This window comes from Panicum virgatum, chromosome 9K, assembly GCF_016808335.1.
Source record: "Panicum virgatum strain AP13 chromosome 9K, P.virgatum_v5, whole genome shotgun sequence".
NCBI classification, from domain to species: Eukaryota; Viridiplantae; Streptophyta; class Magnoliopsida; order Poales; family Poaceae; genus Panicum; species Panicum virgatum.
Genome location: NC_053144.1, coordinates 49211920 through 49229243, shown reverse-complemented (window position 1 = coordinate 49229243; position 17324 = coordinate 49211920). Strand labels below are relative to the sequence as shown.

The following is a 17324-nucleotide window of genomic DNA, read 5'->3' as shown; positions in this document are numbered from 1 at the left end:
GGGATTAGATGGGTGCTCTACGCCACCCGGCTGTGGCCCTCATCCTAGAGCCACGACAATAGGTATTCTAATCCTATTGCTATAAATTTTCCACCCGATATGACCCTACCCAATGCAATCTAGTGTTGCAAACAACCCCCCCCCCCCCCCCCCCCCCCCCCTCGTCTCTCAAGGTTAGCGTACCTCAGTCCCCTGCATATACTAATGCCTATATGACCCCAAGCCAATGCAACCTAGTCTCTCTCTCTCAAGCTAGCTCAGCCCCCCTGCATACACTTAGGGCGCGTTTTGGAGGGCTCCGGCTCCCTGCAGGAAGGGCAGAGGTGGAGCAAGTTTCTGTGGCTCCACCTTGCAGAGTTCATGCTTCTCTCACAAATGAGTGGTTGAATGGAACGAAATCAGTCCAAATTTCTAGAAGAGTGAAACACTAGGTATGACAATAGAAAAAAAAGAGAGAAAACATGCACATTATCAAACAATCACTTATTCCCAAATCTCGTGTGGAGCTAATCATTTTCATTTACCAAGAACTTCAACGATTTCAGAATACAGACCAATAGCCAACAATATCCAATCCAGCGCAAGTCAGCAAGGCGTTGAATAAACACTACTATTTTCTGATTTACACATCCACAAAACAGAAGAAGTGAATATTTTTTAATCTAGATAAAAACATGAACATCTACCACATCAAAGTAAACTATAAATTTATATTTGCTATGTATAATTATGCTCACTTGGTACTGTAAATATTCTTTTCTATAAACTTAATCAAACTTAATAGCCTTCTCAACAAACAATTACAGATATAAGTAAAAAAATCCTTATATTTTGGGATGGAGGGATTATGTTGGAACAGCAAAATACCAATAATTGTGTTACACATTACATGGGTCAGTTCTTGTTTACAGATTACCTGTAGCTTTCTCAACCGCCGCTTTACATGGACTCTTGACCTAAACATACAAGGATGATACACAATGCCTGAGTTGCCACAGCAATGCCATCAATCAATTTACAGCAAATTACAGACTGCATTCAACATGCACTAGCTCCTCCATTTGTGTTCTGAAGCTTTCTCCAGTTGTTTTGGTTCAACTAAGCGACTTGTTTGATTCTATTGTCAGCAAGCTTGCTTTTTCCGATCAGTACGTTTATAAATCACTCTGGCATTCAGAAAGAAGATTGGTTTGTCCATCCTTAAAAACCTTAACATGGCAGAGCATTCCTCCAGTTTCATCTGCAAAAGTTATCTTTCTTTGTTTCCTTGGCGCTTCAGGATGTGAAACAGCGTTCTTCTTTGCTAGGCTCTGCAATTGATGATTAAACATAGTCATGCCAGAAATATCAGGTCAGTCCAAATTTGTATATAAAAGAAAGTCAGTGTGATCATAAAAGTAGATAGAAACGAACCAGTATTTTACAAAAGCGATTGCAATCTTTGTTCATTATCGACAACCATTTTCTTGTAGTCTTCTCCACTTCTAATGCATCCTCAGAGGCTGCTCTGATCTGTCCATCAAAACATATGTGCACCACATCAATCAACATATGGCAAGATTGGGGTTGCTTTGCTTCCAAAGCCAAAACCAGTATGTCAGCAAATGGACAAGTAAACATTTTTTTTCTGAAAAAAATTATAAACTGAAAGACAAATATACAAATGTTCTGTTCTGTGTTATCTACTTCCATTTTCGTAGAAATAATATTTTGGATAAGAGCATTTGAAAGAAAAACTATTGTTAGGGTTCTCCCAAAGTATGATTTTTTTATGCCAACAATTGATTCTCATGAGAAACAGTCCAGATTAATGGAAAATTTTAGTCATAGAAAATATCATTAAGAAATGAAGGCAACCAAATTAGAGATGGTTGTAAGGTTAAAGGAATATCATCAGGGTAACAATCTTGGGCATTATTGGGTTTCTATCTTAAATCATTTTTTTAGAAAACTATCTTAAATCATGTTACTGAAGTTACATTCATTTGAGCAACCCGATTCAAAATATGGTGAAACTTTAGCAAGAAAAAGTGCTTATCTATTCATTGTGAGAGCAACAAACTCTACTAGAACTTAAAACGACAATGTATGTTAAATTTAGTAATGTCTCACCTCAGCAGTGTTAAAGTTAGGAACTAGAGAATATGCTTCTGATAACAAACTTTCGTCCACTATACTTTTCATGTGCTTCAAGCTCCTTATAAGTTTTGCAGCTATGTTTTCTATATCATGCATCTGTCTTTGAGAAAACTCAACAGCTTTCTCAGTATCCAAGACCATGGATGAACTTCTCATGCAGGAACAAGTTGTCTGTTGATGGGGTGGGGATCCTGTTGACTTAAGAACCCCTTTGCTTGTAGGAGAGATAGAAGTCCTGCCCTTAAGTCTCCTATCTGTGCTAAACATTGATCTGTCTTGCTTGTGTGCTGGCTGAGGTAATGATATTCTAGTTTTATCAAAATCTTCAATAACAATTTTCCTCTCTGCAACAATAAGAAAGAGTATGATTATAAGTTTATAACTGATCTTTGTATAAACATTAGAAAGATTAACAGCAAATATTGCTTACTCAGTCTAACTCCATCACACAAATCAATACCAGTCAGAGCATTGCAAAGCTTCTCTTGAGACGTTGGTGACATAATCTGAAAACAAAAACAGGAGGGAGAATATGTTAGTATGGCAATCTTGTTCATCATTTGCATTATAACATTGTTGAAGGAATGATTCAGACCTTTCTCTTGGACAATAATTTCTTTGGAGCATGTCCTTCATTTGATTCTTCATCAATTAAAAGTTCTGACTTCTTGATTTGCCCATCAGTTCCCAGAGAGGTAGCAGAGGAATTTGGGTCTCCAGCAGATAATTTCTGTGATTCTTCGGCACTAGAGATCCCTGGCATGACACCAGTATGGTTTAACATATCAGTACAAGACTGGAATAACTGATGTTGAAGTACTAATTCTTCTTTTGGTCCTTCATTATTAACAGATCTATGAATGTCATAATCTGTAGAATTTAACTTATCCTTCAATGGCCACTCCGCATTAACTGGAAGTGAGATTTTATTATCTGAAGCCATTTTGTCTTCAGCACAGTTACCATTGAAGTCTACAACTGTGCTCTGAACCACAGCAGTATCTGGAAGTCCAACAGAAGATCTATTTTCAGATGCCTTCCTCTGCGCATGGTTATTTAGAGCATCATATACTATACTTTCTAGCCTTCCATCTTGTGCAACGAAATTGACAGGCTGAGCCAAGTCGAGAGTCCTGTCAAAGGAAAATGTATAATCACTGGCTGTATGCCCAATTTCCATATCTAGTAACATATTCTTTGGTCTTACACCGCAGCAGACTACTGAACCCAATTGGAACTCCCCCTGCATCTGCACAACCTCCTCAAGTGAAGTGCAATTCATTTCTGTGCTTCCACATAAATCAGATTGAACGATCTTTGGTGGAGACACCATATCTGTGCTAGACTCATCAATAGGAGACAATTCTTCCAGAATCTTTACACTTTCAGGTTCATTCCCATGAGCAGCTCCTGTGTTCCAGGACCCATCATTATCTATACAATCATGGCAAGACTGACTGAAAGAACAAGCCAAAAACCCATTCCCGATAGAAGATTTATCCACATCTGAATTAGATAAATCAGACGTTTTCTGATGATTACTCACTTCGTCCAACGGAGAAACAACCTCAGCTGCCTTTTCAGCTGTAATGTCATCAAAACTGTTTTCTTTGACACTGCAGGTTCGTTCACTGGAATGATCAGAAACATCGGCTAATTGATTTGGTTGGTTCACGAAAGACTGTGGTACATGCTCACCACTCTCCATTAGCTCCTGCAGCAGCTCAAAAGATAAATGCTCAGAGTTCTTCATGGAACAGCTAGAAGTTCCAAAACCCTCAGAGTAATCCATATCTTCTATTTTTATTTCACACAGAACATCAGGTTTTCCACAGCCCACTACAGCTCCAGCTGTGTTTTTCACTTCAGTGCAACAAATTTGCTTCCCAACTATTTCTTCAGTACAGTCTGAAAGTGCATTAAACAAAAACAATTATCCACATGATTGAAAGGGAATGTTCATTTATAGAAAAAGATATTTGCAGAAATAAGAATAAAATTTATGTAGATATTCATCTGAGAAATCTAGATAATAACAAACAGTGATATAAGAATTGTATTTAGTATGAACAGGCTGGTAACTCACTAATAGCAATTTTAGACTGCTCCAGATCTTTAGCTCTCCTTCCAAACTTCTCTGATGTTGTGTCATGCATTGTAGCTTTGAATGGGGAGCTCTGTGCAGGACTAAGAGTATTGTCTCTCTTTGATGTTGAATCTTCCACTTCTGCAGCACATGGAGAAGATGTTAGTGCTTCCATCTTTCTGTTTGCTTTAGCAGGAGATGTTTTTGGCCTCTTCTGTTTCAACGCAATAAGAGGCTTATCAAGATCAGATTCGTCTTTTATTTTAGTCCCATTCTTAATGCCACATCCTTCCAACATGACTTTTGAAGTCTTCCGATTCTTAGCTTTACACTGAGCTCTGAGATCCTTGAGAGATACATCATGACAATCTTGTTCGCCATCCTTGTTGCTTACAGAATCAACACTTAGTTCTGAGATTGAAGGAGAGGCAATTTCTTCAGAATCAATGACTTCAGTTTTGACCCGCTTAAAAATAGAAGAGTCCCTATCAGAATCTTCATCATATATTATGTGAATCTTCTTGAGCCTTGGAGATCTTCTAGGAGGACAGGAATCAAGATTTGTGGAAGCAGAAGCAGGCATCATAAAATGTTTCTGTATAAATGAAGAAAATCAAGTATTATGATCAGGGGCATGCTCCATGGATACATGAATATCATCACTTAAAATGCAGATACTGCTTAAAACATAAACCATATCCAACGAGAGTGTCAAACTTTCCAATAAAAAAGGCAGGACACAAACTTAATGTAACAAGCAAAAATGATTTCTACAAAGAATCATTGAAGGACATGATAGCTTGCCCTTAAATTCTTTATGATATATGAGAATAAAAGAACAATGATGTGACCCTACCAAAACAACGTAGAAACAATACAGGAATGTGTGTTCATTATCTTCTAATAAGCAACTGTATGTATGTGTCATAAAAGAATGAATCAATAAAGCACACTAGAAATGAGTAAGACACAAGCCACTGCTGTACATCAAAGACCAGACTTCCACTACCCAGCACAAAGGATGAAAGAAATGGACACGGTGTAACAGGGCATTTTAAATCGACAGTCTCGAACACATTTCATTTTAAAAATGTAGTTTTTGTTCACAATGGCTCTTGTGAATCAAGCACTCTGCACTGGAACTCCCGGCACTCTGCACTGGAACCCAAAGGACAGATTTGCATCCCTGTACGCATCAAGAAACTCCCGGAGCCGTTCACCGTCGAAAACTAGTAGACAATCATGACTTCATGAAACGAGCTCTTTTTTTTTCGAGCGGAGATTTCTCCCCCCAATCCCCGGTACCACCAACCATACCAAATCAATAGCAACCCAAATAGTCCTACGGCTCATCCGGTCGAATCCACTAACAAATCTGCGATTTTTCCACCGTGGAAATGCCAACATAAACATAGATCTACAACATTCTGCAGCTAACCGAAGTACAGAGAGGGCCGCCGCCGCCGCCGCCGCCAGCCCGCAGCTACAGAGCGGCGGCGGCGGCGGCGGCGGCCTGTTCAGCGGTAGATACTGACCTTGGATGGCAGCGAACGGCGGATAATGAAGGAAGGGAAGACGGCGCCCGGATGCCGGATTCGTGGCACCGCCGGCGTCCGTCAGGAGGAGAGAGAAGGAAAGCTTAGGGTAGGGAGCTGGGTGGTACTCGTATTATTGCCGCGACGCGCCGAGGGGAGAGAGGGCGCCAAATCGCTGGGCAAATTTCGCGCCAATGTGCGGGCGGGCGGGAAAGTGCAACCGCAGCCCGCTTCTTGGAGCTTTTTTGTATTGGGGATGACGGCGGGGGGAAGAAGGAAGGTGGCTGGAACTGGCGGCCCAACAGGGGTGGCGCCGGTGGTCCCCTTGGCTTGTAGAGAATGTGAACGGGCCACCTCTTCACCACACCCTTCCTCTCTTTTTTTTTACCGCACCCTTCCTCTTCTTTTTTACCGCACCCTTCCTCTAGTTTGTGCGTTCGCACTCGGCAGCGGAACCCCACCGGCTTCTTAATTCTACTGTTTGCAGTTAACCCCTAATCTTAGGCCCCCTTTGGCACCGCTCCTCCCGGAGGAGCTTCAGCTTCATGCTACAGTGCCGAGTACTGTTCGGCACTGTAGGCACTGTACCGCGAAGCCGGAACGGGGCCGAGGTGCTACAGCTAAGGCCCCGTTTGGTAGGGCTTCGGCTTTTTCAAAAACAGCTCCGGCTCTGGCTCCTCAGATGGAGCGGCTTTTCTGGTGGAGTTGGAGCCGTTTTAGAAAATGTTTGGCAAAACAGTTTCACTTGTTAGATTGATGTGTAAGCCGCGTGAAGCCACGATTTCATGGCTTCACCTTGCCTGTGTAAGCCGCCGACGGCTTCAGAACCGGCTTCACACGTGAAGCCGATTCTGAAACAAACGTTTGGGAGGGCTTCACCTGAAGCCGCTCGTGAAGCCGCCGGTGAAGCCCTCCCGAACGGGGCCTAAATAGTGGCAGCTTCGTGCTACAGTACTATACAGTAATGCTACAGTAGACAACGTGGGGGTGAAGCTGGAGCTGCGCCAATGGGGCCCTTAGTTTTGCCTAACTAATTCAACCGCGGGACAAGAGAAAAACCCACCATAGCCAAGCAAAGCAACCCGAAAACATAATTGTTGGGGGGGACCTTGAAACACAGATGATTACTTTTTTGTCGTATGCACTTTGTAATCCAACGCCTAAAGTTACTTGAGTACAAAAACAGAATCTATGAATCACACGCCATTCACTATTAAGTAGTGTACCACATACGGAAACGCCCACTGGCAGGCTGGCCCCTCTGAAATCACCCCATTCTTGGGTTTAATATGCTTGCTTCAGATAATAATGTTTTGTTGAATTATACCTATATTATTAATGCCTTAATGGGGAGTGCTTTGCATTTTTCATTTGCACAAATCAAGCAACCTCCAGGCTTTACAGCAATGAAGCACAACACTTCACAAGCGAATCAGTCATGTACAAACCCAGAAAGAACCGCATCATGTTGCCTGCCCAGATGCAATACAACCATAAGAGCATCTCTAAGAGCTCTTGTATATTTGATGAGTTAGCTAAAAGAAGAAAAAAATTATCAAAACTTAGATCCAACAGGCTTTGTATTTTGCTGAGCTAGCTATCCTTTGTATTTTGCTGGGCTAGCTATCCTGTTTTCTATTCCTTCCCCCTCGCTGGGCATATTTGCTAGCGCCGCACGCTCGCCATCCCGCTCCCGACCCCACCCTCCTGCGCTCCTTGGCGCTCGCGCCGCCCATCCTCCTCCGCCAGGCCTCCTCCACGAGCCTGTCCCGTCAGAGTCCGGCATGAGGGCGGTCGTGGCGGCGAGCGGAGGCTGACGTGGAGGCCCCAGCGGGCGCATCGAAGACCGACGCGGGGCGGCGAGCGGACATCGCGGCGGGCTTGCCGAAGGCCGGCGTGAGGGCAGTGGGCGGTTGCGAGCGAAGGCCGGCGCGAGGCCGCGACAGGGGCGGCGAGTGGGGCAGCAAGATGCGTAGGTGGAGGGGGGAAGAAGATAAGACTATGACGTGTGGGGCCCACGAGCACCACAATATACAAAGAGTCCAATTTTAGAAAGTCTGTTGGTTTACCACTTAGTTTAGATAGCTTTTTATTTTATACAAAGGGATGCAATCTCTACATTTAGCCAACAAAATATAAGAGCTCTTGGAGATGCTCTAAGTCACATACGAAATGCATCTACTAGTACCATCACTCCAATGTCACTATAAGTAGAACACCCTTTCAACAGAGCAGACATTAAAAAGAAGGGACAGTTTGCTAGCTGCAACGAGCAGAATATCAGAATATCACTGAAATATTTTAGGACTTAGAGCTCATTGTATTGGGAACTCAAGTTTAGGAATAACTTCTACACACTCTGTACAGATTTCAAAACACAGCTGGAGCCAATGCTCAGACATGCACGACACCTTGTAAATACCTTTGTATCCTTCTATGATGACTGTTGTAGAAGAGATTGCTGGTAAAAATCTTGGTGCTTCAATGAGGGAAAGCAATGTACAGGGTACCTCAATTCTCAGCTCGTTTTCAATTGGGCAGAACTCGACTGTTTTGTATCCCAAGAAGTTCCTTTCGCAGGCGATCGTAGGAAGAGCGAAGACGTTGAGAAATGTCTTTGGCACAGAGAGATTGAAGAGAAGCAACTGAAGGCACCTGTCAGCCTTCTTTTCTCACTATCTTCAGCTTGGCCATCTGGGTCATGACGGACTGCGTCAATCTTGAGGGACTCTGGTAGAATGCAGTTGCAAACAGCACCTGCACATACAATGTGGTGCATCTCAGAGACTGCCATTGACAAAAGCTGATATGGAATGGAAGCTAGGAAGGTAGTCATTATATGAGCAGAGACATACTGAGGTTAAGTGACATGAACACACTAAACTGTGCAGTTTCTTTTGAATAACCAAACAACCAGTCTCATTTTGCACAAACTGCTAGGCTTTCTAGAAGCTTAAACATAAAACCAGTTCTAGTGAGCATTGTTGCAGAATTCCCACACTTTCCCACTGTTGACGCAAATCTGGTCAACACGAAAGCGCAAGAACGCGCTGATCGCAAACGATCTTCACCAACAGAGCTGCGCAGGTCGGTCAGATCGGTCCTGCCAACCGATCAGACTGGTTAGTACAGGGACGCCGCGTAAACCTAGAACCACGAACTCAGGAGAGACCCCATCGGGGCTAATGGAGCCAGGATTGCCCTGAGATCGGCAGGCCACTCCAAACGCCTTCAAACGCCGTGGAGACGTAGGAAGAATAGAATCAGGGTTGGAAAAGCTAGGGTTTGGAGATAAAAGGTAAAGGACAATTTTATTGAATCAATTGGGATTACCCTCAATCGGCCTTAGCCTTCATATATATAGGCCGGGGAAGTCGTACCCCTTCACGATACGGTTTACAAAAGGATTCTTAATTACAAGTCTAAACCTACCGTGGGGCACATTTGCTTTCAAGCAGGAACTGAAGGGTCGGGCATGCAACAAAGCAGAGGATCTAAGATAAATATAATCATCACATCTCATAGTTAAAAAAAAAGAGGGGAATTAGCATTATTTGGACCTCAAGTGGCACACAAGGACCACCGGTGTATTTGGCTTACTCCAAAACAACTCTACCATTTCACCTTTATCTCTGACAGCAAACAAACATATATAGTACTGAAAGAAAAACTAGAAATCTATCTCAATATACTACCTCCGGCAACCAAAGCTGTTTCAGACCAGTAAAAGCTGCAGCAAAGAGGTTGTTTGCCCTGTCTGAAACATCAAGTTTTCTTGACTGGAGGTAGCACAATCCAATGTTGCAGCAATTCTTAAATAGCAAAACAAATGGCTGAGAAAGCATGTATATCAAGAATTCATACCCATTCTGGCAAGCCGATTAACCCATTTTGGAATTAAATTTCCTGTCAACCTTTTGCAGATATCCTCACAGAAATGGTTGCAGTTTTTACTTATCAAATGATAGGTATCCCCATTGTAATTTACTGACTGAATCTCCATGAACTCTCTGACTTGGAGAGGATCCAGGCAGGTAGTTCCCATGTATATTGATTTCCTAAATCTGAAACCAGGACACTGCCGAGGTTCCACCTCAAAAACTCCACTAATCGAATAGTCATGTGCTCCAAATGCATACTCCACGCCATGAACTGTCAAGAAACAAGGTAGAGAATACCATAAGTCACAACCTATAGTCCTATATTTAACAGTTAATTAAACAAGTATTATAAATCATACAATAAGAATAATTGGCAATATCAATGGCTTTCCACAACTGAGGATTTAATGTGAAAACAGAATGAAATACAATCAGCATTCTGATTTCAAAGGTGCAATTCAGTTAGTCAAGGTGAATCCCTTATGTCAAGAAGTGTGAATTTAGCTTTGTGAATTAAAAAAAAACAAAATTGCCAAACCAAATTCTTAGCGCTATTGCAACATTGATAGTCTGCAAAACTATAACTTGGATGATCAATTTCTTTTGGCATATGGTTGTAAAAGAAAGTGAGGTTTTTAATAATATGGAAAGTAATTTTCAAGAAAATAATGCATACGACTTTCACGTTTCTAATATAAATTTATAATAAATGGATAGTGAAATTTTCTAATGTTTGACTATATTTATGTCCAAATGACAAGTATTCGTGGCCTAAGATAGTAGGAAAACACTTTTTTAAAACAAAAAATTCAACTTGATGGTGGAACTTTTTATATCTTAAACTTTTGTCATGGCATTTCTCCACAAATAACAAAAGTTTAAAATGCACAAAAAGTTATTCACAAAATAATCAATTGCAGTGTTCTTCATGCATTCTAGGCTGATTTCCAAACTTGAATTTTGCCAACCATATAACAAACTGTTTGATACATTAAAAGTGGCAGTTTGGTTAACGGACATAACCAAAGCTTGTGTGGATAAATAGAGTAAAATATGGTACAATATAGTGTATCTCAATGTTTTTAAAAGAATCAAAAAGAGTTTAGGTCACTCTATCTTCACGCTTATTTGTAAGAGAATAGTGTTACATGCACTGATATTGCTGATTCTCCCTTTTTGAGAACTGTACAGCGGGGGAGGCCCCCCACTGTGGTATTTTATTAAAATAAAGAAAATAGAAACAGAACTGTACAGAGCACGGGGATGAAACAATCCCCAGGGAGTAAGAAACTTCAGATGTTACACATGACAACTACTGTACAGTGCTGACCCAATTCAGAAAGTCATCCTTACTGCTAGGATTTAGTCTGAGATTGCAGCTTGACCTCCTCGACAAAATGAGAGGCCCATGAGTTAATGGAAGGTCTGACTCCCTCAAAAATTAATGCATTCCTTTGTTTCCAGATATTAAAGCTATAATAAAGATCTCCATGAAGAAACTGTTGTGCTGATTCACCCTAAGATAGAATCAGTATTCAAACTAGGGAAGGACTATCACAAAAGATTCTAAAAACAGCTGACTACAGAATAAATTTTACAGCAAACTAGTATCAAGTGCTACATAGATGTAAATGGACAGAGCAATGAACAACAGTGCGAATTAAATCTTTTATGGGAAGAGAAGTAATGTTGACATTATGGAAACACAAAAGGAATCAAGGAAACTTAGTAGGGTGTTGAAGTTCATAAAGCTGGCTTAACAATGTAGCTCTATGTAATATGTATTGCCACTATGAAACAAAGTGTAGGGCATCATACCTTCAATGCCAGAATGAAATATCCCTAGACCAGCCCAGTAAACATAGAAATTTACTGGTGTCAAATCATACACATTTAGATAAACTGGTGCATTTCCAGGTGGTGGGCTGGCAGATCGAACTTTCGAAAACAAACAAAAATGAACGGAAGATTTCTGGCTTAATTGGAAACACGTGCTGAGATTCCTTTCCTTCTTTGAGCCCGACATCATGACTATACATGAAAGGAAATGGGAAGAAGGATCAGACATCCATTATGCACCAGATAGTATTCAAACAAAAGGCGGGGAAAGCTAACACACCTGACGTTCTATGCTAGCCCAACTGTAGGTAAGGGTAATCATACTGATTTGGAAAGGAGTACTGGGCCAAGTATTGTTGATCAGTGATACACTTCTGTCAATAAACTAGTTCCCCAAACTAACAGAAAAAAGGAGAAAAAATAAGTCTAGGATCAGTTCAATAATAACATACCAAAAACAAACAACACAGGCTAGATAATTTCAGTATTCGGAAATTAGGCTTCTAAAGAAACACCAGAAGAATTTTCAAGACAATATCCAGATATAACACAAAAATGTCATCTTTGTTCCTAAGAAAAACATGGTACAAATAATTGAATCTGTCATGTAGAACGCATTGCTACTTTGGCAAAGATTGTAATGTCACAGTATTTAATATAATTAAATATCACAGATTAGTTCAGTTTGAAATATTGTTCGGTGTTTTCACTGAAACCTTTCCACTAAATGTCTTTATAAATTACTTACTAGCAATCAGTAATTCCGTATGGTTAAACTATGCCAAAACCTAGAACATTTGCTGCTTTCTTGTCTCGTATGCATTCACCTAAAACAAAAAAGAATGAATCAGACCAGAGGGAGTACCTATGTTTGGCCTGTTAAACTTTCAGAAGACAGGCATAGCTATCTGTGGTTTGCCTTGTAGTAACTCATTTACAGAAGTATCGGCTACGACTCAAACTGAACCTCACTGAGGACCTGGGACGTGATATGTGCCTCAAAGAGCTCTAAGGGTCCGTATCCAGAAGGTTGTAAAGTCCTGCACCCTAAAGGTGTCGAGGGCTTGCCTCGCAATGTCTCCTAAATCCACACACCTTGAAGAGAATTCACTTCTCAGAAGACCCTCAAGGGCTGCAATGTATGAACTGAACCCTGTGAGTCTACAAGGCCATGGACACGTGGAGCTATCACAACAAAAATACAAAATAAGAAGATGGCCATGACACTCTGATTGCTGTTATTGGACCGGTCAACCATCAAGCTTCTACTGGTTTGTTTACAAAAAACAATATAATAGCGTTGTTTGTGTGGTTTGTTTATAAAAAAAATATAATAGCGTTGTTTGTGTCTAATCATATTTTGTTCTCCTGGTGAAACATATGGTATATGAGAATCCCAGATCAGGAATCAGCAGAAGTCATTTATTATAAAGAATGCAAAGTATCAACAGTCATTATGTTCAGTACAAGATAATAGAGGTAAATTCTAATCCAGCCAAAAGAAGTCTCCAGTCGTTTTCTATAAGACAAAAGAAGGAAAGCGATGTGTGCTGACAATTCAAGCCTCAAACATGTAAAGCTGAATGCGATGCATTACAGAGCTGTTGCACAAGTGGGCATAAATACATGACATATATCACGGACAAGAGATTAGAGTAAAGAATAGAGCAATAGGCATCCTTTCTAGAATTCCTTCAGCCAGGAAAAAAAAAATCAACTCAACAACTACTGAAGGCTACCTCAGGTAAGTCAAAGATGGTACACATCCAATACTCTCAAAAGTTCGTAAACACAATAAGTCCGAAGTTAGATGTCAGATTTGTACTCTATCTAAAGTTGGTGGGATGTCCAGACAATCCGCATGGCCATCAAGTACTACCTTGCTCTTGGATACCTAAATAGTTCCATACGCCGCCAAACGACCACATTGAAGTAACAAAATTCGCACCATGCGAACTAAAAATTCATTAGCAGAAACACTTGTCTACAGGGAAGCCAAGAAGCCAAGAAATCGGCGCCTGCAAGCGCACGAGCGCAGCCTGGACCGAGAAAGCACGTGTCCCGCAAGATCTGCCATAGAAGGTGCTAATTTCCTCCGTGGATCGGAAGTAAGGCGCAGCATTCCCCAAGAAGTGGCGACGACCTACGAAATTGGACGAGAAAACGGGGGGAGACAGAAGGGAGTACAGAAACAGGAGAGGCAATTACCAAATCAAGGACAACCAGGTGGGGCACGGACGGCTCGCGGCGTCCGCAGGGGCGGCAGCGCAGAGCACGGCAGGGGACTAGGGAGGAGGTGAGGACCACCTCCGGACTCCGGAGGTGGTGGGCGACGACCAGCAGAGGAGGAAGTGGAAGGAAGCTGGCGTCTGTCTTCCTTTCCCCTCAAAATTATTTATCCCGGGTTCTCTCTTTTGATTTGATTTTTGTTCTTGTTGTACCACTAGTACCAGTAGGACACAGATCTGGTGCAGTCTCTATAGTCACTGCAACTTTAACAGTTACAAGATCTTGAGCGTCCAGGACAAATCGAAGGGCCAAAACATGTATGCAGTATCTGATGCTGGTTGGAGGGAAAAGACATGATTTGGCACTTGCTGGAGGGAAAACGCGAGGACTTGGCGCCATTTTCGTCGCCAAGAGGGAACATGCCGACAAGGGAGGCCGGCGACCTGCTCCACCATTCTCGGTGTCCTGACCCGGGGTCCGGATCCCAACTAGTAAATGCCACGTGTTTCCTCGTCCTAGATGTTGATGCAAGAGGCAACACAGTAACGCACGGGTTTATCCTGATTCCGGCCGCGGGGTCGTATGTCCAGCAAAGGGGGTGTGCGAGGGCACTGTATTATCTTGCACCCGGGGTGCTTGTAGTAGGGGGTACAAGTGAGGTGAGAGAGAGAGGGAGGCTCCCAAGTCTCTGCTAGAAGAGGAATCGGTTGAGGTGAGTGCTCAGTGGAGCTGAGAGTATGGCGATGATCGCAAATGTAAGTGACCATCCCCCTTAAAGGAAGCCCGCCTCCTCCTTTTATAGTCACAAGGAGGGACAGGATACATGAGCAGGGGAACGTGGAAATCGTCGTCTTCCCCCGAATCGCGGGGGTGCAGTGGTCGAATACTGTAGGAAGTACACTGTGGGGCATGGTGTCAGGCGTGGCAGTCATCCTGGATATCGTCCTCGATCTTGCGGAGATCTCGCCGGCGTCCTGCCAGCCCCAGCAGACGGCGTGGTCGTCGCCGTATGGTGTACCGTCCTCCAGATGTGGCATGGTGGCGTTCCGTGGGCCCTGCAGGCCAGGGTCTTGCGTGTACCAGCGGCGGCGGGGCACGCGGCGGTCCCGGAACCCCTGGACGGAATGCTGGCGTGCACACTAGGAGGTCCGGGAGACACGTGGAGGTCCCGGACCCCTCGAGGGGGAGGTCCGGGCCTCCGGCTGCTATCACTGGGCATCCCTCTTCGGGGGGCGCGTGGCGACGCCGGGCCTTGTAACACCTCAGGTGTTTCATTTGCTAAACTAGGGTCATTAGCACCAAGTCATGTACCCTTAACCCAATGCAAGTCTACATGAAATGATTAGCAATTCAAAAACCTTAGTGGTGTTAGTTTTAAAATAATTTTCAAACCGTGGTTTAATTGAGCTTTTTCCTGAAATAAGACTTGTAGAGTTTTAAATGTTGAACAATTGTCATGCTCAAATATATTTAAGTTTTCATACAAAAGTCGAAGAAAAATTTGAATTTAGCTCGAACCGGGTAATAACTACATTTGTCGGGATTCAAATTGAACTTTTGAATTGGGTCCCAAATGAAAGTAGGCCTGAAACAAAAGTGGTAGGATTTGAAATTTGGAATATCTTTCATATTCAAAAAATTTCGAGTGTTAATTGAAAATTTTGAGAAAGATTCAAATTTGAAATCAATCAAATTTCTCTCTCTCTTTCTCTCTACTCTCTCTGCTCTCTCCTCCCTCCCCTGTTTCTGCCGGTCGACCAGAGGCCGTCGGCCTCACGCCGCGCGCCGCCCGCCCGGCCAGGCCGCCTCCCCGCCACCTGGTTCGCCCAAACCGACCACCCCAACCCGCTCGGCCTCGCCACGCGGCGCCACCCCGTGCGCGCACGCCGAGGATCGCCGACGAAGCGCCACGGCGACGCCGTATCGCTCCGGCCGACCGCACTCGCTCTCTCTCTCGCCCAGGATCGCCTAGAACCATCCCGCGAGCTCCACAACGCCCTCACCCCTCTCTCCTTCCTCCCTGAGCGCGAGAGCGAGCTCCACGCGTCCCTTTTCCGCCTGGAACGGCCGCCGCCGCCACCATGCCCGCCGCTACCCCTTAGCTCGCCGCGGAGCTCACCCCTCTACCCATCCTCGTGCCCAACATCACCCGCAGCTAGCTTCCTTGCCTCTCACCGGTGCTCCCCGACCTGCTCGACGCCGCCCAGGCCCGCCGCACCGCCGCCGCCGCCGCCAAACGCCGCCGCCGGAGCTCCTGCTCCGCGGAGCCGCCGCCTCCGGCCGTCTCGCGCCCAACCAAGGCCACCCCGAGGTTGCTCTCGCCGCCCACATGCTCCTCCTCCTATTCCCCCTCGCCGCCGGCCGCCGCAGGCGCCGGAATCCGGCTAACCGCCGCCTCCCCTGCTCCCAAATCCGGCCAGGGGCCTATCCGCGAGAAGATAACTTCTTCCAGGGGCCTCTGCGCAAAAAGTTCTTTCTTTTTCTTTTGTTTCCCAAAACAGTAAACTTTGAAAATTCCTAGAAATTTGTAGAAAAATCAGAAAAATGCAAATCCAAATGTTCTGGAATCCTTACAACAAGATCTACAACTTTATTTACATGCACATATTTATTTTTTGTCTGCTTTTTAATCTAGGAAAAAGATTAGATTACATAGGTTATAATTATTCTAGGAGTTCTACTCACTATCTATGGGTTATTTTTGGTGGGTATCTACTTCATGACATGCTTAGATTTGTGTAAAAATTTGAGCATCACTTAATACTTATAACTAGATGAAACCCTAGTTTTGGCTAGATCTAGTAGAGTAGCTTACTTTTTATTTCTGGATGTTCTGTTATAGATTTGTGTATTAAACTTTTTTTGTGTGCTTATAATACTAGATGATCACCACTGTACAAGTTTCATTAATTTTAGATTTGTGTAGCTATTTATTTTATTTAATCCTTGTTTAGTAGGCTTTAATTATGATAAATAGTTTCTATTCATGATAAATCATGAAAATATTTCTGAGTGTTCTTTTTGAACAGTTTAGTTTGTCCATGAAGTTTGAGCCTCAATTCATTACTAGAACAGGAGCTAAAAATAAATCTTGTAAATATGATGTCTGTTTTGTTTATTTTCTCAGAATTAATTATGTGTAGATAAAATCATGAAAAATTCACAGTAGCTAATTCATCCCTTTTTAGACCTACTGTTAAAGTTTGAGATTGTTTTATACTCTGGTATAACCTGTATAATTCAATCTTATTCTAGGAGTTGTCTGATTACATAAATTGTTCGGGTTATTTGGCTACAAGTTTTTGGATGAATTTTTCAGGATAGCTAGTTCTGTTTACCTTCTGTTGGATGTAATTTTTGTTGAATTTACTACTGTTTGTGTGCTGAGTTGTTGATTTATTAACCAACCATGTTTTAATTGCTATAGGAAACTACTCCCACTTGTTTAGGAAGTTAGTATAGTTTTCCTGTGCTGTTGATCATGATGTCTTGTGTAGTTAGATATGTTGAGTTACTACTCTATAAATGATTGCCCAGTAAAATATGAATGGAAGTGTTTCACTCTTTAACTTCGGGTTTTGTTTGATTTACAACTTTATAGTGAAGCAAGTTATA

General features: G+C 42.9%; 2 protein-coding genes across 5 annotated transcripts; both read right to left on the bottom strand.

Annotated features, from left to right (window-relative positions):
- Positions 1-829: 829 nt before the first annotated feature.
- On the bottom strand, positions 830-6062 carry LOC120651928. Its single transcript, XM_039929570.1, has 7 exons — positions 5761-6062; positions 4226-4820; positions 2735-4047; positions 2570-2645; positions 2113-2483; positions 1414-1512; positions 830-1310 (listed from the first exon to the last, which is right to left on the bottom strand). Exons 2-7 carry the CDS (start codon positions 4809-4811, stop codon positions 1155-1157), a joined length of 2601 nt encoding a protein of 866 aa, XP_039785504.1. The 5' UTR covers positions 4812-4820; positions 5761-6062; the 3' UTR covers positions 830-1154.
- Positions 6063-7945: 1883 nt separating this feature from the next.
- Positions 7946-13907, bottom strand: LOC120651927 (deSI-like protein At4g17486). Of its 4 annotated transcripts, XM_039929567.1 has the most exons (6): positions 13689-13907; positions 12346-12612; positions 11761-11878; positions 11460-11672; positions 9625-9912; positions 7946-8517 (listed from the first exon to the last, which is right to left on the bottom strand). In XM_039929567.1, the coding sequence occupies exons 4-6, from the start codon at positions 11668-11670 to the stop codon at positions 8279-8281; spliced, it is 738 nt and encodes a 245-aa protein (XP_039785501.1). In that variant the 5' UTR covers positions 11671-11672; positions 11761-11878; positions 12346-12612; positions 13689-13907; the 3' UTR covers positions 7946-8278. The 4 variants fall into 4 exon arrangements, with proteins under 4 accessions (XP_039785501.1, XP_039785502.1, XP_039785503.1 ...); XM_039929568.1 differs by lacking the exon at positions 12346-12612; XM_039929569.1 differs by lacking the exon at positions 12346-12612 and having other exon boundaries at positions 11761-11821.
- Positions 13908-17324: the final 3417 nt, after the last annotated feature.

Excerpts from the sequence above, each read along its gene's own strand:
- LOC120651928 (XM_039929570.1), bottom strand. The coding sequence starts at position 4,811 with ATGATGCCTGCTTCTGCTTCCACAAATCTTGATTCCTGTCCTCCTAGA. Across the intron at positions 2,646-2,734 it reads AATTATTGTCCAAGAGAAAG|ATTATGTCACCAACGTCTCA; the intron begins GTCTGAATCATT and ends TTTTGTTTTCAG. Across the intron at positions 1,311-1,413 it reads ATCGCTTTTGTAAAATACTG|AGCCTAGCAAAGAAGAACGC; the intron begins GTTCGTTTCTAT and ends CATCAATTGCAG.
- LOC120651927 (XM_039929566.1), bottom strand. The coding sequence starts at position 11,709 with ATGTCTGATCCTTCTTCCCATTTCCTTTCATGTATAGTCATGATGTCG. Across the intron at positions 9,913-11,459 it reads ATTTCATTCTGGCATTGAAG|TTCATGGCGTGGAGTATGCA; the intron begins GTATGATGCCCT and ends GTTTCTTGACAG. Across the intron at positions 8,518-9,624 it reads TAATCGGCTTGCCAGAATGG|GTGCTGTTTGCAACTGCATT; the intron begins GTATGAATTCTT and ends TTGTATGTGCAG.